At 44.2% G+C, this 24,077-nt stretch overlaps 1 protein-coding gene across 1 annotated transcript in view; it reads right to left on the reverse strand.

Annotated features, from left to right (window-relative positions):
* Nucleotides 1–24,077, reverse strand: part of ccdc175 (coiled-coil domain containing 175) — a 122,696-nt gene that overhangs the window by 43,108 nt on the left and 55,511 nt on the right. Inside the window, exons 9-10 of the mRNA XM_078562730.1 lie at nt 10,542–10,678; nt 7–117 (exon numbers count right to left, since the gene is read on the reverse strand). Of these exons, the coding sequence (XP_078418856.1) occupies nt 7–117; nt 10,542–10,678 (248 nt within the window). The remainder of the gene's footprint in view (nt 1–6; nt 118–10,541; nt 10,679–24,077) is intronic.

Here is a 24,077-nt window from a genome sequence, read left to right on the forward strand (position 1 = left end):
TCTTACTTGTTCTTTTCCACAACAGACATTATATTTTCTTCAAGTTCTTGGGTTTCCTTTCTTATCCGTGACATCTGTTCTTCATTCTTAGAAAGTAAATATTTTACTTTCTCTAACCTGGAATATTAAATAAACTGATTTATAACAATAGTTTAGTATATAATACTGCTGAAATTTGCGTTGAAAGCTGTGACCCGACAATTCAATATTTGTCTTTCTCTCACACAAGAATTTTAGGCAGTGTAATTTGTAGCATCTGGAAGGTAACATTCATAGAAATCACCCTGGGTGAGGTAATAGTAAAGTTGCAGAAAATATTTGAAAGGGAATTAAAATATCACAAAAGAACAGCACACAAAGGCAATTAAACATCATTGTAGAACTAAAATGTTCAATAAGATCTTTCTATTTAAATTGTACCTTGTAAGAAGGTTGCAATCAGTTGCGGTACCACTGCATGTGTGAGAGATGAAGTCTCACCAGAGAGATCATTTGATCTCTCAGCAAGACTTACTTTGTGGTCAGCGGAGCACCCTTGCCTTATTGCTGACTGCAAAATCCAACCTATTTTCTCTTTGGAGTGGTGCTTGAATCCACTTCTGACTCCATAGCGAAAGTGCTGCTATTGATCCAAAATTGATCCTTGTGAAGGGGAAAACCCTGGATAATTTTCAATAAACAAATGGATACCCCAACAGGGGCAACCAGGTGGTAGGCTAGGAGGTGGGGGGGTTGTGGTGGTGGGCAATAAAATGGCAGAGAGCCGCGTTGGATGGCTGTCTAACACAGTCCCACTGCTGGGCCATTTTAACAGTGGCGGGACTGGAAGCAGAGTGCTTGCCTGCTGACCAGAGGCAGGCAGCTAATTTAAAAAATTTAAGACCACTTAAGGAGACATTTCTTAATTCTTTCACAGAATGTGGGTATTGCAGGCAAGGTCAACATTTGTTGTCCACCCTTAATTGCCCTTGAGAAGGCGGTGGTGAACTGTCTTCTTGAACTACTGCAGTCCACGTGGTGTAGGTACACCCACGGTGCTGTTAGGAAGAGAGTTCCAGGATTTTGACCCAGCAACAGTGAAGGAAAAGTGATATATTTCCAAGTTAGGATGGTGTGTGGCTTGAAGGGGAACTTGCAGGTGGTGGTGTTCCCATGAATCTGCTGCCCTTGTTCTCTAGGTATCACAGGTTGCGGGTTTGAAGGGTTTTTTGAGGGGCTGTCATCTCCTTATAGCTAGAGGCTCCATGATCCAAGGAGGGGTGCGTGGTGAAAAGACAGCCCTTGCGACCCCAAGACCACAGGTGAAGTTATCCCTCCGATCGTCAGGGCCTGCCTGCCTGGCCTCAGCAGGGAAAAGAAAATTCCAACTTCCCTGCTGCAAGGGCACCTAAAAGTAGAGGCGCTCTCACAGTCTCAGCAGCAGCCACCTCTCAGTGACGCTGCCAAGGCTGCAGAGCTGCCTGCCCAGATTGGGGTGGCAGTGTCGATTGCCAGCCCACCATCTTTAATTGGACAGTGGGCACAGCAGTGGCCAATTAACAGGTCACCTCTGGGAGGATTAACACTGCAGTCCACTGCCTGCCCATGCAGGTTCGGGACCTTCAAATGGTCCAGACATCGATTCCTACCCCATTTAAAATAAAACCCTTCACTTAGTTTCTTTCTTGATGTGGTTGGTGTAAATGGCCTTTCTCATCTACAATTATTTTCTGAACTTAGCTTAGGAAGCATTACATTGTCATTGAGTTACACTGTGTGAACCAACTATAATTGTGCTATTAGAATTCTGGCACTGAATTATGGCTATTTATGATGACCATGTTAATAATTTCATTGTTACAAATTCAGAATTAAAATAAAGCAGCTAGCAGTATATTAAATATTAATAGTATAGTAAACTATTTCACATCCTGGGGGTTACCAATGACCAGAAACTGAACTGGACTAACTATATAAATACTGTGGCTACAAGAGCAAGTCAGAGGTTAGAAATCTTGTGGCAAGTAACTCACCTACTGACTCCCCAAAGCCTGTCCACCATCTACCAGGCACAAATCAGCAGTGTGATGGAATACTCTCCACTTGTCCGGCTCCAACATTCAAGAAGCTTGACACCACCCAGGACAAAGAAGCCTGTTTGATTGGCATCCCATCCACAAACATTCACTCCCACCACCACCACCGAGGCACAGTGGCAGCAGTGTGCTCCATCTAAAGATGCACTGCAGGAATTCACCACCGCTTCCTTAGACAGCACCTTCCAAACCCATGACCTCTACCATCTAGAAGGACAAGGGAAGCAGACATATGGGAACACCATCACCTGGAAGTTCCCCTCCAAGCTACTCACCATCCTGACTTGGAAATATATCACCATTCCTTCACTGTTGTTGGGTCAAAATCCTGGAACTCCCTCCCTAACACCTTCTCAAGGGCAATTGGGGATGGACAATAAATGCTGGCCTAACTAGCGATGCCCACATCACATGGATGAATAAAAAAAAACATTCAACTCTTGCCATATCTGTAGTGAGCTGAGAGTTCAATATTATTCATGCAGCTTATCAAATTGTGGTTTCATTTTTAAACTCAAATTGGCTGATGTAAGATGACATTTGATCACTTTCAAAATACTCAACCTCTCATGCATCCTTTCATACTTTCCTTGCATGAAATACTACCCCTTCTGTTGTCATGCAAATGCTGCATTGAAAAATCTCAGTTTAGCAAATTCACTCTGCTATGAATTCTCTTTTCTTCCTTCAACTTCAATAACCAAGTAAGTACACCCACTCATATTCATGGCAAAAGCTTTGAGTTTTCCACCTCCAAAATTACAGGGGAGGGAATTTTAACTGTCAAAAATGGCTCGGCTTTGGTCAGGTGGGAAATAAAAATGCTAAATACTTTGAATAGGAACCAAACCACCCAACTTCCAGTTTTAACAGAGGGGTGATGAGGACTGGGCAGCCAATCCACTGTCCGGAGGTGGTACAATAATTGAAATCTTTTAAGGAGGCTGCGTGTCTTAATTTTAAAAAAGTTTCTCTTCTTAGCTCATGTTGGCAGGTTTTCCTCTGGGTCTAGCCCTTCTAACCTCCTTTTACTTGCTGGGTTTCTGCTTTGAGCCTGGAGGAGCAGGTATGTTTCCTCCAGGCCAAAGTAATACTGTAAAGCACACCATCCTTCCCACCCCCTGCCACCTCCATGATCTTCGCTCATCACTGTCATTTCTATGACCTGACATCATTCCTAATCTCTCCCTGAAATCTGTTAGCTTCCATCCCGCATTAGCACTGTCTCCACCCTGAACCATGCTCTTCCTACCATTCCCCTGCAACTACAATCTTTACACCTCCACCATCACCATTGCGCCTACATGCTTCTTGGCTGCAGTCTTATGCTGCAGCCTGCCATGCCTGACAAGCAGCCAAGCCTGCCAAATTTCAGGTTGGGAAACCAGAAGAAAAAAAATTACGTATGCCCTGCAGTTAAAATGCCGCAGTGTCCAAGGAAACTCACACTTCCAGATCTCCAACTCTATTTTTTCATTCATGTCATCGAAATATATGATGAGAAGCTGAGGCCCCAGTACAGATTCCTGAGGAACACTGCATGTCATATCCTGCCAACTGGAGAACCCCTTATCCATACCCTGTATGTCTGAGAAGGGGAAGGAGGAGGTGAGAGAAGATTGAAGCGAGGAAAGGAGGAGAAAAGAATGGCAGTCAGGTGTATGGGGGAGAAGGACTGGAATGAGAAGAAGGGGACAGCTTTAATGTTTTACATTAGGACTTGATAGTTTTCCTAACTGGGATCTTGTTCTTTTTGTGTTAGGGGATCTGGCAATTTGTGTATAAGAAATAGGAGCAAGTAGGCTATATGGCTCCCAAAGCCTGTTTTGCCATTTAATAAAATCATGGCTGATCCTTGACCTCTTTGCCACCTGATCCCCATATCCTTTGATTCCCTTTGAGTCCAGAAACCTATTGATCTCAGTGTTGAATATATTCAATGACTGAGCAGCCACAGCCTTCCTGCATAGAGAATTCATAAGCCTCAGAGCAGAGAAATTTCTCCTTATCTCAAGCTGAAATGGCCACCCCCTTATTTCTGAGACTATGCTAGTTCTGAGGCTAGTTCTAGACTATCAATATTTACCCAGTCAAACCCTCTGAAAATCTTTGACTGTATCCTCCAATGAGATCGTCTTTAATTTTTCAAAACTCCAGAGAATATTAAATCCAGTCTACTCAATCTCTCCTTTCATCACAGTAATCAATCTAGTGAGCATTTGTTGCACCCAACCTAAGGCAAGCATATCCTTCCTTAGGAATGGAGGCTAAAGGTGTACATTGGACTCTTTTTTTTGAGTAGGTGCCACTGATGTTTTCTATAGCACAATGCTAAAGGAAATCCACTAGTTCGCATAGAGTAGAATCTATGCTGAAAAAAATAAGGACTTGGATTTATATCGTGCTTTTCACAACCACCATCTCAAAATGCTATATAACCAATGAAATGCTTCTTGAAGTGCAGTCACTATTGTAATGTTGGACATCAAGGCAGGTGGCATCAAGGAGTGCTTGCAAAACTGGAGTAAATGGGGATCGGGGGAAAACTCTCGGCTGGTTGGAGTCATACCTAGAAAAGGAAGATGATTGTGGCTGTTGGAGGACAATCATCTCAATACCAGGGCATCACTGCAGGAGTTCCTCAAGGTAGTGTCCTAGGCCCAACCATTTTCAGCTGCTTCATCAATGACCTTCCTGCCATCATAAGGTCAGAAGTGGTGACGTTCACTGATGATTGGACAATTTTCAGCACCATTCGCGACTCCTCAGATACGGAAGCAGTCATGTCCAAATGCAGCAAGCCTGGTTATTGTCCAGGTCTTGGGCTGACAAGTGGCAAGTAACATTTGTATAAAAATATGAATTTGGAGCAGGATTAGGCCACTCAGCCCTCGAGTCTGCTCTGCCATTCAATATGGTCATGGCTGATCTGAATGTAACTTCAACCCCACATTCCTGCCTACCCCCGATAACCTTTCACTTCCTTGTTAATCAATAATCTATCTAGCTCTGCCTTAAAAATATTCAAAGACTCTACCTCTACCGCATTTTGAGAAAGAGAGTTCCAAAGACTCTCAATCCTCAGAGAAAAAAATTCTTCTCATCTCTGTCTTAAATAAGCGACCCCTTATTTTTAAACTGTGATGCTTGTTTTAGATTCTTCCACAAGAGGAAACATCCTCTCCACATCCACACTATCAAGACCCCTCAGGATCTTAAAGGTTTCAATTAAGTTACCTCTTACTGTTCTAAATTCCAGTGGATACAAGACTAACGCATCCAGCATTTCCTCATAAGGCAACCCACCCATTCCTGGTATTAGTCTAGTAAACCTTCTCTGAACTGCTTCTAATGCATTTACATCTTTCTTTAAATAAGGAGACCAGTACTATACACAATACTCCAGATGTGGTCTCACCAATACCCTGTATAACTGAAGCATAACCTAACTACTTTTGTAATCAAACCCCCTCATAATAAATGATACCATTCTATTCACTTTCCTTATTACCTGCTGTACCTGCATACTAACTTTTTGTGATTCATTTAGACAATGAGCTTCTTTTTTATTCTTCCTGCCAAAATAAACCATTTCACATTTGCCCACATTATACTCCATTTGCCAGATCTTTGCCCATTCACTTAACCTATCTATGTCACTTTGTAGCCTCCTTACATCCTCTTTACAATTTACTTTCCTACCTACCTTTGTGTCATCAGCAAATTTAGCAACCATTCCTTCGGTCCCTTCATCCAAGTTATTTATATAAATTGCAACAAGTTGAGGCCCCAGCACTGATCCCTGTGGCACACCATTCGTCAGATCCTGCCAACCAGAAAAGGACCCATTTATGCCAATTCTCTGCTTTCTGTTAGCTAGCCAATCTCCTATCCAAGCCAATATGTTACCCTCTACACCATGAGCTTTTATTTTCTGCAATACCCTTGGAGTGGCACTTTATCAAATGCCCTCTGGAATTCTAAGCACAGTACATCCACCGGTTTCCCTTTATCCACAGCCCATGTGACTCCTTCAAAGAACTCCAATAAATTGGTTAAACATGATTTCCCTTTTACAAAACCATGTTGACTCTGCCTGATTACCTTGAATTTTTCTAAGTGCCTTGTGTCAAACATTTTCCCTATGACAGGTGTTAGGCTAACTGGCCTATAGTTTCTTGCTTTCTGTCTCCCTCCCTTTTTGAATAAAGGAGTTATATTTGCTATTTTCCAATCTAATGGAACATTCCCCGAATCTAGGGAATTTTGGAAAATTAAGACTTGTGCATCAACTATCTCACTAACCACTTCTTTCAAGACCTTAGGGTGAAGTCCATCCGGACCTGGAGATTTGTCAGCCAACAGCCACGACAATTTGCTCAATACCACTTCCCTGGTGATTGTAATTTCCCCCAGTTCCTCCCTCCCTTCCATTTCTTAATTTACTGCTATTTCTGGGATGTTACTTGTGTCCTCTATAGTGAAGAACAAAGCAAAATACCTGTTTAATTCATCCACCATCTCCCTACTTTCCATTATCAATTCTCCAGACACACTCTCTCTAGGACCAAAGCTCACCTTGTTAACTCTTTTCTTATTTAAATATCTATAGAAACTCTTACTATCCGTCTTTATATTACTAGCTAGCTTTCTCTCATACGCTAATTTTTCCCTTCTTATTAATATTTTTGTCATTCTTTGCTGTTCTTTATATTCTTTCCAATCTTCTGACCCACCGGCCGTCTTTGCGTATTTATGTGCTTTTTCTTTAAGTTTAATATTGTCTTTAACTTTTTTAGTTAGCCACAGATGGTGGGCCCTCCCATTGGAATTTTTCTTTCTCATTGGAATGTATCTATTCTGTCTATTCGGATATATCCTTTTAAATGTCTGCCATTGAACTTCTACTGATGTATCCCTTAACCTCAGTTCACATTAGCTAGGTCTGCTTTCATGCCCTCATAACTGCCCTTCTTTAAGTTTAAAATACTAGTCTTGGATGCACTCGTTTCTCCCTCAAAATGAATGTAAAGTTCAATCATATTATGATCGCTGCTACCTAGGGGTGCCTTCACTAGGAGGTCATCAATTAATCCTGTTTTGTTGTACAATACCAGGTCTAGTACAGCCTGCTTTCTGGTTGGCTCCAGACGTGCTGTTCTAAGAAACTATCCTGAAAACTTTCCATGAACCCCTCGTCTATGCTACCTTTGCCCATCAGATTTTTCCAGTCTACATGTAGATTAAAATCCCCCATGATTATTGCTGCACCTTTCCGGCAAGCTCCCATTATCTCTTCTTTTATATTCTGTCCTATTGTGTGGTTACAATTAGGGGGCCTGTACACCATTCCCACAAGTGACTTCTTGCCTTATCGTTCCTCATCTCAACCCAAACTGCTTCTACATTCTGATTTAATGAATTTAGGTCATCCCACTCTAATGTGCTAATACCATAATTAATTAACAGAGCTACCTCTCCACCTTTTCCTAACTTCCTGTCCTACCTAAATGTCACATACCCTTCAATATTCAGGTCCCAATTTATGTCATCCTGTAGCCATGTCACTGTAATGGCTATCAGATCGTACTTATTTATTCCTATTTGCTCTATCAGTTCATCTGTTTTGTTTCGAATGCTACGTGCGTTTAGATACAGAGCCTTTAGTTTTGTGCTTTTATTATTTTTTCAGCATCTAGCCTTATCTGCTGATTTACTCTTGTATTTGCACTCTTTGTCCCTTCCTGTCACAGTCTCTTCATCATTTCCCATATTAATACCTGTGTCTCTTACCTGGTCTCTACTTTTTGGTTTACCACATCTTCCCAAATTTGATCCCTTACCCCCACTATTCAGTTTAACACCCTCTCTACTTCCCAAGTTAGGCAGCTCGCCGGACACCAACTCCAGTACAGTTCAGGTGTTAACCTTCCCAACGGTACAGATCCCACTTTCCCCAATACTGGTGCCAGTGCCCCACAAACCAGAACTCGCTTCTCCCACACCAGTCTTTGAACCACGCATTCATTTCTCTAATCTTATTTGTTCTATGCCAATTTGCACATGGCTCAGGTAATAATCCAGAAATTATTACATTTGAGGTTCTGCTTATTAATTTGTTGCCTAGCTCATCATATTAACCATGCAGAGCCTCCTTCCTCATCCTGCCTATGTCGTTGTTACTTACACTGACCATGACCACTGGGTTCTCCCCCTCCCACTGTCCCGAACCCTGGCACCAAGCAGCAACAAAGCCATCTGGACTCTCGCTCTTTGCTGCAGAGAACAGTGTCAATCCCTCTTACTATACTGTCCCCTACTACCACTACATTCCTTTTTGCTGCCCCCACTTGGATGGCTTCCTGTGCCATGGTCAGTTTACTCATCCACCCTATAGCCCCAGCTCTCATCCAAACAAGCTGAGAGAATCTCGAACCTGTTGGACAATTGCAGAGGCTCACACTCCTGCCCTCTGGGTCCCCTTACCTGTCTCACTCGCAGTCACACCCTGCTGTCCCTGGCCACTGACGAAATCAGAAGACCCTACCCTAAGTAGTATTATTGTGTCCTGGTATAAATCATCCAGGTAACTTTCCCCCTCCCTGATATGTTGCAGAGTCTGTAGCTCAGCCTCCAGCTCAATCACTCTGAGCCGAAATTCCTCAAGCCGCAAACGTGTCTTGCAGATGTGTTTGTCCTGGATCACAATGTTATCCAGGAGCTCCCACATGCTGCAGCCTTAAGGCATCACATGTCGTGCCATCCTTAATGTGTTTTAAATAATTACTTAATTGTATTAATCACTTATATATGTTGCATTCTTATATATTTTATTAATTTTACCACCAAATTGTGTACTATTTAAAACCTTAGGGATAGAATAGAACTTACCCACTTACCAGATACTCACCAAACAGCTAGCTCCTTTCTCTGTAGTAGAGCAAGAACTAATTTCTATGGGGTGAGAAAGATAGAAAGAGGAAATGAATAACTCCTTCTCCCCCTTCGCTGAACTGTCCTCTCACCAAACTCCAACTCTTCACTCAGTTAGTCAAGGCTGCACAAAAGAACCCTAAATTTATAGTAAACTGAACTGGGGCTACAGTATCAATTAGCTAATTAACTACTCAGCTCCTACAGCTCAGAGTGAGTTTACCCTGTCTAAACTGCAAGAAAGAAAGAACTATGCATGATTACACAGTACTTTCCAGTTACTTCTAATTACAGACTAGATTAGATTTTAGAGAAAAATTTAAGAACAAAATTAACATTTTGAACTCCTCTTTCACCAAATTCCAAGTCTTCACTCAGTTAGTCTCCGTTTTGTGCAACACAAGTGCCAGACAATGAGCATCTCCAACAAGAGAGAATCTAACCATTGTCCCTCGACATTCAATGGCATTACCATTGCTGAATCCCCCACTAAAACATCCTGGGAGTTACTATTGGCCAGAAACTGAACTGGACTAGCCATATGAATACTGAGGCTACAAGAGCAGGCCAGAGGCTGGGAAGCCTGCGGCAAGTAACTCACCTCCTGACTCCCAAAGTCAGGAGTGTGATGGAATACTCCCCACTTGCCTGGGTAAGTGCAGCTCCAACAACACCTAAGAAGCTTGACACCTACCAGGCCAAAGCAGCCTGCTTGATTGGCACTCCTTCCACAAACATTCACACCCTCCACCACTGACAACAGTGGCAGCAGTGTGTGCCATCTAAAATATTCAATGCAGAAACTCACCAAGGCTCTTTAGGCAGCACCTTCCAAACCCACAACTGCTACCAACTAGAAGGACAAGGGCAGCAGATACATGGAAACACCACCACCTGAAAGTTCCCTTCCAAGCCACTCACCATCCTGACTTCGAAATATATCACCGTTCCTTCACTGTCACTGGGTCAAAATCCTGGAACTCCCTTCCTAACAGCACTGTGCATGTACCTACAGCAGTTCAAGGCGGCAACTCACCACCACCTTCTCAAGAGCAATTAGGGATGGGTAATAAATGCTGGCCTAGCCAGTGCCGCCCACATCCCGTAAATGAATACTAAAAAAATGTAGCAGCCAATTTCTGCACAGCAAGCTCCCTCAAACAGCAATGTTATAATGACTGGATAATCTGATTTTGTGACGTTCATTGAGGGGTGAATATTGGCCAGGATACCAGGGATAATTCCACTGCTCTTGTTCGAAATAGTGTATTGGGATCTACCCAAACAGGCAGATAGGGCCTCGGTTTAATGTCTCATCCAGAAGAGGGCGCTCTGATACTCCCTCAGCAATGGCCGGAAATGTCAGCCTTGATTTTTGTGCTTAAGCCCCAGAGTGGGACTTGAACCCAGAACCTTGTGAGTCAGAGTACAACCAACTGAGCCACAGCTGACACTTGCTGTTTCTCGTAGCAACTATTTTTTTTTAGTAAATTTTAAAATTTTAACATGGATTATAATGCTCGATAAACTCACCGTTTATCTAGACTATAAAAATTTTGTTTCACTTCGGTTTCACGTTTTTTTGCTTTCTTAAATGCTTCATGGCGTGATTCGCTTTTTAAAAAAAGTCCCTGATTTAACACATGAACATCTTCTGTGTCCTTTGCTACCTGTAGAGAACAGCATACTGTTGGGAAGTCTAATAACAAAGGAGCATCATCAGGTTAACAGAAACAGTGACAAAATCATACATAGCTCTAAAATAAGATTTTTTGCTTAAATATCCTGTAACGGTATTCTTAAATTTGTCATGATCTTCATTATCACTAAATGTTCTCCTAAAAGAATGGTTTGCATTGTCATAATTACTTAATTTTTTTCTTCAATAACAATAAAAATTCTTGCTTAGGCTTCAAACAAACGTTAAAAATGTGAGGTAGATCTTATCTTTTGCAAAAATGCTAAATTTGAACTTGTATCACTTACCCTGGTGCAGATACGCTTTACTCCCATTACGAAAACAGTATTTAATATTCTTTATTTCGTGGCAAAGTGAATGCACCAAATGAGTGACTGAGGCATATAAATAAGGGAGATCTCAAGCTCTGAGTCCCGAATTGTACTCAATGTAGGACACTATAAATGCCCCATGTTAAGAGGCCAGGTTGGAGCTGGGACCACCAGTAGAATTCCACTCCGTATCACAATCCAGTGACCTTTGCTGGAATTTCACGTGTGCTCGTTGTCAAATGGCCCATTAGCATTCCCAGGCTAACATATAAGTAATGGGCACTTGGAAGAAGTATTTGAGGGCAGTAACATTACAGTCAGTCGTCATGAAAGCGTACTCCAACAAAGAACCAATGTCTTCAAGAGAGGAAGGTAGAGATTTGGTGAGAAAAATAGATAAATAATAAGTTAATGGATCTTTCTGGAGTTTTGATGATGAGCTACACTCAAAATTCTCTTTTTAATTCTTACCAAGTTTGAATGTTACAAATGTTGACATTTTAACCATCATAAATACTATATTATAGTTTGCTGGTCATCACAATTTGTACAAACGAAGCTTAAACAAAAAATTGCTAGAACTCTTGCCTCAAATGGAATTAGAGTTCCAGCAGATAATAAGCTCGTTTAAAAAAACCCATTAATTTTACACTGTCTCAGTCTGGGTGCAACATGCTCGTGTGTAGGACGTTAGTGCACTAATGTGCAGTGAAAGACATGGCTTCTTGATTGATTTGATAATGAAAATTTCCCAGGCTAAAAATTGTATTTCAGGCTTCACAGAGGCAGATCTGCGAAACCCAAGGATCAGGTGCCCAAGCTATTTTCAGAGCTACTGAGACATCCAACCAAGAAAGGGTGTTAGGGTAAGATGCCAAGTTCTGCTATCCAAAACTTTTTAAAAGTAATTCCAATGGAGACTTTCTAATTCTGCTTTGTCCCCAGTGGTAATCAACATCCCTCTGATCCACTGTCACAAAGAACCTTCAAATAATATTGGGCCGCATCTCCACAGGAATCAGGTAGGGCAGAGCAGAGTAAGATTAAAAACCAACACCTACGAGCATGTATTTAAGGACAACTGAGGTAAGACCGGTGGAACTTTGTGTCCATGAAATTAGTCTGTCAGTTCTGTCTGGCATCAGCTGGGAAGTGGCAATTGGAAGGAGATACCATCCCCACCTATTGTTGGATTTTGATTTTTTAAAATTAATTTACAGGATGTGGGTGTCGCTGCCTAGACCAGAATTTATTGCCCTTCCCTAATTGCATTCGAGAAGGTGGTGGTGAGCTGCTTTCTTGAACTGCGACAGTTCCTGTGGTGTAAGTACACCCATAGTGCTGTTAGGGAGGGAGTTCCAGGATTTTAACCCTGCGATAGTGAAGGAACGGCGATATATTTCCAAGTCTTGTTGAAGATGGTCATTGCTTGGCAGTTGTGTGGTGTGGATGTTACTTGCCATTTGTCAGCCCAAGCCTGGATATTGTCCAGGTCTTGCTGCATTTGGACATGGACTGCTTCAGTAGCTGAGGAGTCGTGAATAGTGCTGAACATTGTGCAATCATCAGCGAACATCCCCGCTTCCGACCTTATGATGGAAAGAAGGTCATTGATGAAGCAGCTGAAGTTGGGCCTAACACACTACCCTGAGGAACTCCTGCAGTGCTGTCCTGGGACTGAGATGAGTCACCTCCAACAACCACTACCACCTTCCTTTGTGTTAGATATGACTCCAGCCAGCGGAGAGTTTTCCCCTTGATTTCCATTGACTCCAGTTATGCTAGGGCTCCTTAGTGCCACACTCGGTCAAATGCTGCCTTGATGTCAAGGGCAGTCACTCTCACCTCACCTCTGGTGCTCAGCTCTTTTGTCCATGTTTGACCCAAAGCTGTAATGAGGTCAGGAGCTGAGTGACCCTGTCGGAACCCAAACTGGGCGTCAGTGAGCAAGTTATTGCTAAGCAAGTGAAACTTGATAGCACTGTTGATGACCCCTTCCATCACTTTACTGATGATCGAGTGTAGACTGATGGGGTGGAAATTGGCCAGGTTGGATTTGTCCTGCTTTTGTGTACAGGACATATTTGGGCAACTTTCCATATTGCCGGGTAGATGCCAATGTTGTAGCCATACTGGAAGCTTGTCTAGGGGTGCGGCTAGTTCTGGAACATATATCTTCAGTATTATTGCTGCAATATTGTCAGGGCCCATAGCCTTTGTAGTATCCAGTGCTTTCAGCTGTTTCTTGATATCATGTGGAGTGAATCGAATTGGCTGAAGACTGGCATGTGTGATGCTGGGGACTTCTGGAGGAGGCGAAGATGGATCATCCACTTGGCACTTCTGGCTGAAGCTTGTTGTGAATGCTTCAGGCTTATCTTTTGCACTGATGTGCTGGGCTTCCCGTTCATTGAGGATGGGGATATTTGTGGAGCCTCCTCCTCCAGTGAGTTGTTTAATTGTCCACCACCATTCACAACTGGATCTGCAGGACTGCAGAACTTAGATCTGATCTGTTGGTTGTGGAAACATTTAGCTCTTTCCATCACTTGCTGCATATGCTGTTTGGCACACAAGTAGTCCTTAGTTGTAGCTTGACCAGGTTGATACCTCATTTTTAGGTATGCCTGGTGCTGCTCCTAGCATGCTCTCCTGCAGTCTTCATTGAACCAGGGTTGATCCTCCAACTTGGTGGTAATGGTGGCATGGGGGATATGCTGCGCCATGAGTTTACAGATTGTGATTGAGTACAATCCTGCTGCTGCCGATGGCCTACAGCGTCTCATGATTGCCTAGTCTTGAGCTGCTGGATATGTTCAAAATCTATCCCATTAAGCACTGTGATAGTGCAACACAACACGATGGAAGGTATCCTCAAAGTCAAGGTGGAACTTCATCTCCGCAAGGACTGTACTGTGGTCACTCCCACCAATACTGTCATGGACAGATGCATCTGCGGCGGGCAGGTGACAATGAGGTCAAATATGTTTTTCCCTCTTGTTGGATCCCTCACCACCTGACACAGACCCAGTCAAGTAGCTATGTCCTTTAAAACATGGCCAGCTTAGTCTGTGGTGGTGCTACTGAATCACTCTTGGTGATGGACACGGAAGTCCCCCAGCCAGAGTACATTCTGCACCCATGCCACCCTCAGTGCTTCCTCTAAGTGGTGTTCGACATAGAGGAATACTGAATTATCAGCTGAGTTGGGGCGGGTGGGGGCGAGTGATGGTGTGAGTATGTGGTAATCAGCAGGAGGTTTCCTTGCCCATGTTTGATCTGATGCCATGAGACTTCATGGGGTCCAGAGTCAATGTTGAGGACTCCCAGAGCAACTCCCACCCAACTATATGCCACTGTGCTGCCACCTTTGCTGGGTCTGTCCTGCCAGTGGGACAGGACATACCCAGGGATGGTGATGTCTGGGACATTATCTGTAAGGTATGATTCCGTGAGTATGACTATGTCAGGCTGATGCTTGACTGGTCTGTGACAGAGCTCTCCCAATTTTGGCACAAGCCCCCAGATGTTAGTATGGAGGATTTTGCAGGGTTGGCAGGGCTAGGTTTGCCATTATCATTTCCAGTGCCGAGGTCAATTTTTATTGATTTTTTAGCGGTTTAGTACAACTGAGTAGCTTGCTAAGTCATTTCAGAGGGTGATTAAGAGTCAACCACATTACTGCGGATCAATAGTCACATGTAGGCCAGACCAGGCGGGGATGGCAGATTTCCTTCCCTAAATTACATTAGTGACACTAGTTTCATGATCATCATTAGACTTTTAATTCCAGACTCTTATTGAATTTAAGTTCCACCATCTGCTGTGGTGGGATTCGAACTCAGGACCCCAGAACATTACCCTGAGTCTCTGGATTACCAGTCCAGTGACAATACTACTATGTCACTGGCTCCCTGATCTGTGCAGAAAGCATAACATTTCCAGTTAATAGGGGGAGTAATTTGGGAGTTCCTAAAAATGAAACTGCCCAACTCTAATTGCTAACTCTGTATTCAGCAAAAATGATATTTTTGAATGAGTCAGAACAGAAAGAAGATTGTCTTTGTAGACTCTGTGAATTAACACCTGAGAGGGAAAGAAAGCCCATTTGATCACCTACTGTTACATTCTATATTGATTCATGTTTTCTGAAGTACATGATGTTAAGTCCCATCTGGCTTTTCTGCTCTAAAGTAAGGAAAGACCTTTCACAAATGGTAATAGTAATCCAGGTCATTCAAAGGTCAGTACAATTCAGACCTCTTTGATGAAGCTTTTCAAAGGAAATCTTTATTTCATGTAAAGTGCATAAACTACAAAGAAGTGAAATCTATCACGTTTGACCTATGACCAGAAACAATTCTATCAAGGAAAGAAACCTGAACTTATTGTAGATTTGTTTTTTTCATTCGTTCTTGGGATATAAGCATTGCTGGCAAGGCCAGCATTTATTGCTTATCCCTAACAGCCCTTGAGAAGGTGTTGGTGGGTCATTTTCTTGAACCGCTGCAGTCCATGCGGTATAGGTGCACCCACAGGGCTGTTGGATAGGGAGTTCTAGGATTTTGACCCAGAGACAGTGAAAGAATGATGGTACCGTTCCAAGTCAGTAGCTTGGAGAGGAACATGACGTAAGTGAGGTTCCCATACATCTGCTTCCATTCTGCTTCCAGGTGGTAGAAGGTGTGGGATTGGAAGGTTCTGTCAACAGAACCTTGGCGAGTTGCTACAGTACATCTTGTAGATGGTACACACTTCTGCCGATGATGGATGGAGTGAATGTTTAAGGTGGCTTTGCTAAGGATGGTGTCCAGCTTCTTGAGCGTTGTTGAAGTTGCGCTCATCCAAGCAAATGGAGAGTATTCCATCACATTGCTAACTTGTGCCTTATAGATGGTGAACAAGCTTTGTGGAATCAGGAGGTAAATTATTCGCTGTAGAATTCCAAGCCTCTGAGATGCTCTTAAGGTCACAGTATTTATGTGGCTGGTCCAGTTAAATTTCTGGTCAATAGTAACCCCCAAAATGTTGGTGGTGTGGAATTTGGTGATGGTAATGCCACTAAATGTCAAGGGGAATGATTAGATTCTCTCTTATTGGAGATGGTTATTACCTGGCGTGAATATTACATGCCACCTATCAGCGCAAGGCTCAATGTTGTCCAGGTCTTGCTGCATATGGTCTGGCTGCATATCTGAGGAGTTGCAAATGGTTCTGAACAATGTGCAGTCATCAATGAACAGCCCTACTTCGGACCTTAAGATGGAGGGTAAGTCATTGATGAAGCAGCTGAAGATCTTTGGGTCTTGGACACTATCCTGAGGAACTCCTTTGTGTTAGGTATGACTCCAATCAGTGGAGTGCTTTGTTTCCTGGTTCCCATTAACTTCAATTTTGCTAGGGCTCCTTGGTGTCACATCAGTTCAAATGTCAAGGGCAATTCGTCTTGCCTGATATTTTTCTGTATGTGAGCACATGAGCACATTATACAATTATCCAAAATTTGTGTGAGGCAGTCATTTGAATGGATATATGTACATATGAATTAGAAGCAAGAGGAGGTGACTCAGCCCCTCAAGCCTGCTCCACCATTCAATAAGATCATGGCGGATTTAATTTTAACCTCAACTTCACATTCCTGCCTACCCCCAATAACATTTCACTCCTGCTTAGCAATAATCTATCTACTTCTGCCTTAAAGACATTCAAAGAATCTGCGTCAACCACCTTTTGAGGAAGAGAATTCCAAAGTTTCACAACCCTCTGAGAAACCCCTTATTTTAAAACCATAGGTCTAGATTCTTCCATAAGAGGAAACATCCTTTCCACATCCACCCTGTCAAGTTTCCTCAGGATCTTATATATTTCAACCAAGTTGCCTCTTACTCTTTTAAACTCCAGTGGATACAAGTCTAGCCTGTCCAGCCTTTCCTCATAAGATAACCCACCCATTCCAGGTATTAATCTAGTCAAACTTCTCTGAACCGCTTCCAATGCATTTACATCTTTCCTTAAATAAGGAGATCATTACTGTACACAGTAATCCAGGTGTGGTCTCACCAATGCCCTGTATAACTGAAGCATAACCTCCCTACTCTTGTATTCAATTCCCATTGTAACAAACAATAGTATTCTATTAGCTTTGCTAATTAATTGCTGCACCTGCATACTAACTTTTTACGATTCATGCAATAAGACACCCAGATCCTGCTGCATCTCAGAGCCCTGAATCTCTCATCATTTAGATAGTATGCTACTTTTTTATTTTTCCTTCCAAAATAGATACCTTCACATTTTCTGTTATATTCCATTTGCCAGGTTTTTGCCCACTTACCTAACCTATCTATATACTGTTGTAGCCTCCCTATGTCCTCTTCACAACTTACTTTCCTTTCTATCTTTGTGTCATCAGCAAATTTAGCAACCATACCTTTGGACCCTTCATCCAAATCATTTACATAAATTGTAAAGAGTTGAGACCCCAGCACTAACCTGTGGCACACCACTCATCACATCCAGAAAATAACCCATTTATGCCTACTCTTTGTTTTCTGTTAGCCAATCTTTTATCCATACCAATATGTTACCCCCCACACCAAGAGTTATTTTCCTGCAATAACCTTTGATGAGTCACCTTATTAAATGCCATCTGGAAAACTAAGTACAGTACATCCACCCGATCCCCTTTAGCCACAGCCCCTGTTACTTCTTCAAAGAACTCAAATAAATTTGTTAAACATGACTTCCCTTTCACAGAACTATGTTGACTCTGCCTGTTTACCTTGAATTTATTTAAGTGCCCTGTTATAATGTATTTAATAATAGCTTCGAACATTTTCTCCATGACAGATGCTAAGCTAACTAGCCTGTAGTTTCTTGCTTCCTGTCTCCCTGCCTTTTTGAATAATGGAGTAACATCAGTTATTTTCCAATCTAATGGAACCTTCGCCAAACCTAGGGAATTTTGGAAAATTAAAATCAACGCATCAACTATCTCACGAGCCACTTATTTTAAAACCCTAGGATGAAATCCATCAGGAACCATGGTCCCACTGTTCCAACAATTTGCTAAATACCACTTCCCTGGTGATTATTTGAGTTCCACCCTCCCTTCCAATTCCTGACTTACAGCCATTTCCGGGATGTTGTTTGTCTCTTCTATAGTGAAGACCGATGCAAAATACCTGTTCAATTCATCTTCCACCTCCTTATTTTCCAGTATTAACTCCCCAGACTCACTTTCCATAGGACCAACACTCACTTTGTTAATTATTTTCTTTTTAAATACCTACAGAAACTCTTATTATCTGTCTTTATATTTCTAGTTAGCTTTCTCTCATGCTCTAAATTTTCCCTCTTTATTAACCTTTTAGTCATTCTTTGTTGTTCTTTATATTCTGCCCAATCTTCTGACCTGCCACCCATCTTTACACAATTAGATACTTTAAGTATGATACTGGGCTGAATTTTGCGCTTGACAGGCGGGCAGGCCCAACCGACTCGGCAGCGGGCGGGCAGCTGATCGCCGCCGCCGAAATGAGCCACGCCGCCATTTTGCGCAGGCGGGCCAATTAAGGCCTGCCCAGTGGGGTTGCGACTCCCATGTACATCGGGAAAATTAAATTGTCGGTGGGCGTGTTCAGACCACTGGTTCCAATGGGGAACTGGCAGACTGTATAAAGAGCAGCCAGGCAGCCTCCTTTAGGCTGTTCACCATGGCCAGTCAAAGGGCAGCACAAGATTTGAGGGCAGAGGAGGAGGGGGGCAGGCTACAGGATAGGCCAGCGGGGGGCCACTGTGCCCCTCAGTTCTCAGATGCCTGCCTTGCAGTCCTCCTCCAAGAGGTGTCCAACCATCGTTTCCGGAGGATGGAAGGAGGAGGGCCCCCTATGTCACCAGGCAGGCGTGGCAGGAGATGGCGGAGGCTGTTAGCTCTCATGATGCTGTGTGGCGCACAGGAACCCAGTGCCACAAGCGCTTCAATGATTTGCTGCGCTCTGGAAGGGTGAAAACCATGTCAGCCTTGGCCATTGGACCCAGCAGGTAGCCTTAGCTTTTGAGGCCCCCTCCACCCCCCGCAACATCTTAGTGTCGTGTATGCATTGGGCAATTGGCGCACGCTGGATGGGCAAACAAATAGTGACTATGCTTACATTAGCCTTGGTGGTTGAGGAGAAGATGGGTTCTCCCTGCAGCATATGTTGGTGTTTGTCGCATTGGAGTAGTCTGGGGGCAACCTGCAGGGGAGGCAGCTAGACACATACTCAGAACTCCAACATGTCGTAATGATGGTGATGAGATGGTGGAAGGGGAGCCTAAAGGTGTTGTGACTAAGAGCCATCTGCTGGCCTCGTGCCGCACCTTGTTGCGCCTCCTTGCCATGGGCGCTAAGACCCGTGTGTTATTCAAAGTGATGGACGCCGTATGTGTCCAAGGTGGCTGTTGGGGGAGGGGGTTGGGACCAGCCGTACTATCTTCTGGGGACTGATCACCAGTAGTGTGGACAGGAGCCGCTGGAGGGCTCAGATGGGCCACTGTGGTTGGGGTGTGGCGTGCGCGTGCAGAGTACATGAGCGATCAGCCCCAATAAATGCTCTTCTCTGTTCTGCAGACAAAAACTGAGAGCTCCTCTCAGGGTGCTCCGGATGAGGGCAGCAGCTCCTCCGCCCCTCTGCCAGTGACCGTTACATCTGTTGAGGCTGCAACAACCGGGGAGGTGCCAGTTCTGGAACTGGCCACTCCCTCCCAGGCGGGGCCATCACAGTCTTCACAGTCCAGAGGACGGCCACCAAGGTCATCGAGGCCAACAGGACAGCAGAGTCAGCAGGCTGTCTCACAAGCCACTCCGAGCGATGGGACGGCACCCAGATGTAGCACCCGCAAACGTAAGCATAAGGCACGTTAGGCACTCCATGGGTTTGTCACTGGTAATTTTGTGTTGGCCCTAGATTAGGGAATATATCATTTTGTACGTCTGAGCGACGTTTGTGCTTTATTTTGGTGGGAATAAAGTCCACTTTTCTGACCATGGCTGAGGGTGTTTCGTTTGTGCTGCAGTTGTATGTTTCACAGACATCTCATGAGTGTTTGAGTGGACATTGATGTTTCTGTACTAAGCCTTTAGTTGCAGCTGATGAGGTCAAAGATGTAGCACCTAAGTTACACGTGTGGAAGCGCCAGGCAATGTTGGTCCTGCAGATCCATGTGTGTGGAGCTAGCTGAAGGTTCGTTGGATTAAATTGTCCCGGGTGTCTCTGCCTCCTTGGTGTAGTAGCGGGTCGGCATGCTGCCCCTCATCATTGCCCTGTGCTTCCTCATTCTCTGAGCCACTGCTGGATTCATCATGTGCAGCCTCATCCGCTGTGTCAAGGTCTTCATCGTCAACTGCATCCCCCCTTTCCAGTGCAAGATTGTGCAGAGCACAGCATGCTACCACTATCAGAGAGACGCGATCTGGGGGGTACTGAAGTGCGCCTCCTGAGCAGTCCAGGCAACGGAAGCGCATCTTGAGAAGGCCGATGGCTCTCTCCACCACAGCCCTTGTGTTGCCACGGCTCCTATTCTAGTGCTCCTCAGCTTCTGTTCTTGGATGGCGGAGAGGCGTCATGAGCCACTTTCTGAGGGGATAGCCCTTATCACCCACCAGTCAACCATCCAGCCGAGCCAGAGCACTGAAGAGCGCTGGCACCTAGGAGTGTCTGAGGATGTAGGCGTCGCGGGAGCTGCCTGGGTACCTTGCACAAACTTGTAGAATCAGCATCCTGTGATCACACACTATCTGCACGTTCATGGAGTGGAAGCCCTTCCTGTTGACGAAGGCACCAGGCTCACCTGCTGGCGCCTTGATGGCCACATGTGTGTAGTCTATTGCACCCTGGACGCGGGGGAAGCCAGCAATGGCCGCAAAGCCTCTAGTTCGCTGTGTCTGACTTGCCTGGTAACGGCGGAAGTAGAGGAAGGTCAATGCCTATCTGAACAGGGCATCTGTAACCTGCTTGACACAAGTGTTGACAACTGATTGGGAGACACCGCAAAGATCACCCACCGAGCCCTGGAAGGAGCCAGATGCATAGAAGTGGAGGGCAGCTGTGGCCTTCAGAGCTGCTGGCATGGGGTGTCTGCCCACACAGTTAGGGGAGATCTCAGGGTCAATCATCTGACAGATATAGTTGACTGTTTCCCTTGACTGTCGGAGCCTCCTTTGGCACTGCACCTCAGTCATACTGAGGTAGCTGCTTTGCCCCTGTACACCCTGGCAGCATGATAGTGGCGTCTTCTGTGGCCCCTTCCACCGTGGACAACCTCTTGGCCTTGCGCCCCTTGTGCCTGCGCCTGGTCTCCCAAAGGTGGCTCCCCTGGAGGCGGATTGTCCACTCCTGGCCTCCCCCTTATTCTATCCCTCCCTTGCTCCTCAGGGGAGCTGCCTCCACTGGAGATGTCAGAACCCATACCCAGGCTAAATGGAGGCCTCCAGAAAGCTGTAGGCCTGATAAAGATTACTGTCTGCAGACTGCTGAGCTGAAGCTTCAAAGTACAGAGAAAGCTATTGGAAATCGATCTGAACTGCTAACAATCAGACAGGCAAGTTTAAAACACTTTCTGCATTAAATACTTCAGAAAAAACATTAACAACCCCTCTGAGCCCGCATATCCCGCCCGTGGATGAGTTTTGTTAAAAAATCAGTTACCCGCCTGCCCGTTGCGCCCATGCGCCGAGGTGAAGATCGCACGGGCTGCTCAAAATCGGCTTCAGTTGCCGAGTTAAGGGCCTTAACAAGGCCTTTAATTAATGGCGGGCGCGCATCATGCTTCATAGCACGCCCACCTCAATATCGTGATGCCGCGCGCTGATGTCGGGACACTCGCGCGACATTTTAAGCGCTGACGTGCGGGCTCCGCCACCCACGCGTCAGCCATAAAATTCTGCGCACTATCTTTAACATTTTTAGTTAACCACAGATGGTGGGTTCTCCCCTTGGAATTTTTCTTTCTTTTTGGAATGTATCTATTCTGAAATATCCCCTTAAATGTCTGCCACTGTGTCTGTATTGACCTATCCCTTAACCTAAATTGCCAGTTTACTTTTGCCAGCTCTGCTTTCATGACCTCATCATTGTCCTTATTTAAGTTTAAAATACTAGTCTTTGACCCCCTCTTCTCTCCCTCAAACTGAATGTAATGTTCAATTATATTCTGATCGCTGCTACCTAGGGGCGCCTTCACTATGATTCATTGAGTAATCCTATCTCATTGCGCAATACCTGGTCTAGTATAGCCTGGTCCCTGGTTCGCTCCAGAATGTGCTGATCTAAGAAATTATCCCAAAAACATTCTATGAATTCGTTATCTACCCTACTTTTGCCCATCTGATTATTTCAATCTATACATAGATTAAAATCCCCCATAATAATCACCCTCCCTTTCTGAGAAGCTCCCAGTATTTCTTTTTTGATACCCTGTCCTACCATGCGCTTACTTTTAGGGGGCCTGTACACCACTCCCACAAGTGACTTCTTGCCTTTATTATTCCTCATCTCTACCCAAATTGCTTCTATATCCTGGTTTCCTGAACTTAGGTCATCCCTCTCTATTGGGCTGATATCATCTTTAATTAACAGAACCACCCCTACACCTTTTCCTAACTCTCTATCCTTCCTAAAATTCATATACCCTTCAATATTCAGATCTCAATCTATGCCATCCTGCAGCCATATCTCTGTATTGGCTATTAGATCTTACTTATTAATCTCTATTTGCACTATCAGTTCATCTGTTTTGTTTTGAATGCTAAATGTGTTCAGATGTGGAGCCTTAAGTTTTGTCCTTTTATTATTTTTGAAACCTCTAGCCTTATCTGTTGATTTACTCTTAGACATATGGTCTCCGTCCGTTCCTGTCACGGTCTGTTTAACATTTCCCATATTAATACGTTCCTCTCTTACCTTGTCTCTACTCTTTGATGTACCAAATCTTTCCACATTTGATCCCTTGGTCTTACTATTTAGTTTAAAACCCCCTCTACTTCCCTAGTTATGCAGTTCAGAAGAACACTGGTCCCAGCATGGTTCGGGTCTTAAACGTCCCAACAGTACAGCCCCATATTCCCCAGTACTGGTGCCGGTGCCCCACAAACCGGAATCCACTTCTCCCACACCAGCCTTTGAGCCACGTATTCATCTCTTTAATTTTATGCACCCTATGCGAATTTGCACATGGCTCAGGTTAAAATCCAGAGATTATAACCTTTGAGGTTCTGTTTTTTAATTTAGTGCCTAGCTCCTCATACTCTCTATGTCGAACCTCTTTCCTAGTTTTACCTATGTCATTGGTACCTACATGGACCATGACAACCAGATCCTCCCCTTCCCGCTCCAGCATTGAGCAGATGTCCCGAACCCAGGCACCAGGCAGGCAGCGCAGCTGTGTGGACTCTCACTCTTTGCTGAGGAGAACAATTGCCCTCACTATACTGTCCCCTACTACCACACTTCTTTTTGCTCCACCCACTTGAATCGCTTTCTGTACCATGGTGCCATGGTCAGTTTGTTTATCCAGCCTGCAGACCCCACTCTCATCCAAACAAGCCGAGAGAACCCAAACCTATTGGACAACTGAAGAGGCTGACATTCCTGCACTCCTGTCCTCTGGGTTCCTTTACCTACCTCAGTTGCAGTCACACTCTCCTGTCCCTGACCAAATCAGAAGATAAGTGGTGTGACTGCCTCCTGGTTCAAAGCATCCAGGTAACTTTTCCCTCCCTGATGTGTCACAGTATCTGCAGCTCAGCCTCCAGCTCAATGACTCTGAGCCGAAGCTCCTTGAGTGCAAACATTTACTGCAGGTGTGTTTGCTCTGGGGCTCCCACATGCTGCAACCTTGTCACATCACCTGTCCTGCCATTCTTAATGTGTTTTAATTAATTGCTTAATTCTATTATTCACTTATCGATGTTTTTTCTAAATATATTTTATTAACTTCACCACTAGTTTGTGTACTATTTTAAACCTTAGGACTGGAGCAGACCTTAACTGCTTACCAGATTCTCACCAAACAGCTAGC

This window comes from Cetorhinus maximus, chromosome 18, assembly GCF_964194155.1.
Source record: "Cetorhinus maximus chromosome 18, sCetMax3.hap1.1, whole genome shotgun sequence".
In the NCBI taxonomy this organism is placed as follows: Eukaryota; Metazoa; Chordata; class Chondrichthyes; order Lamniformes; family Cetorhinidae; genus Cetorhinus; species Cetorhinus maximus.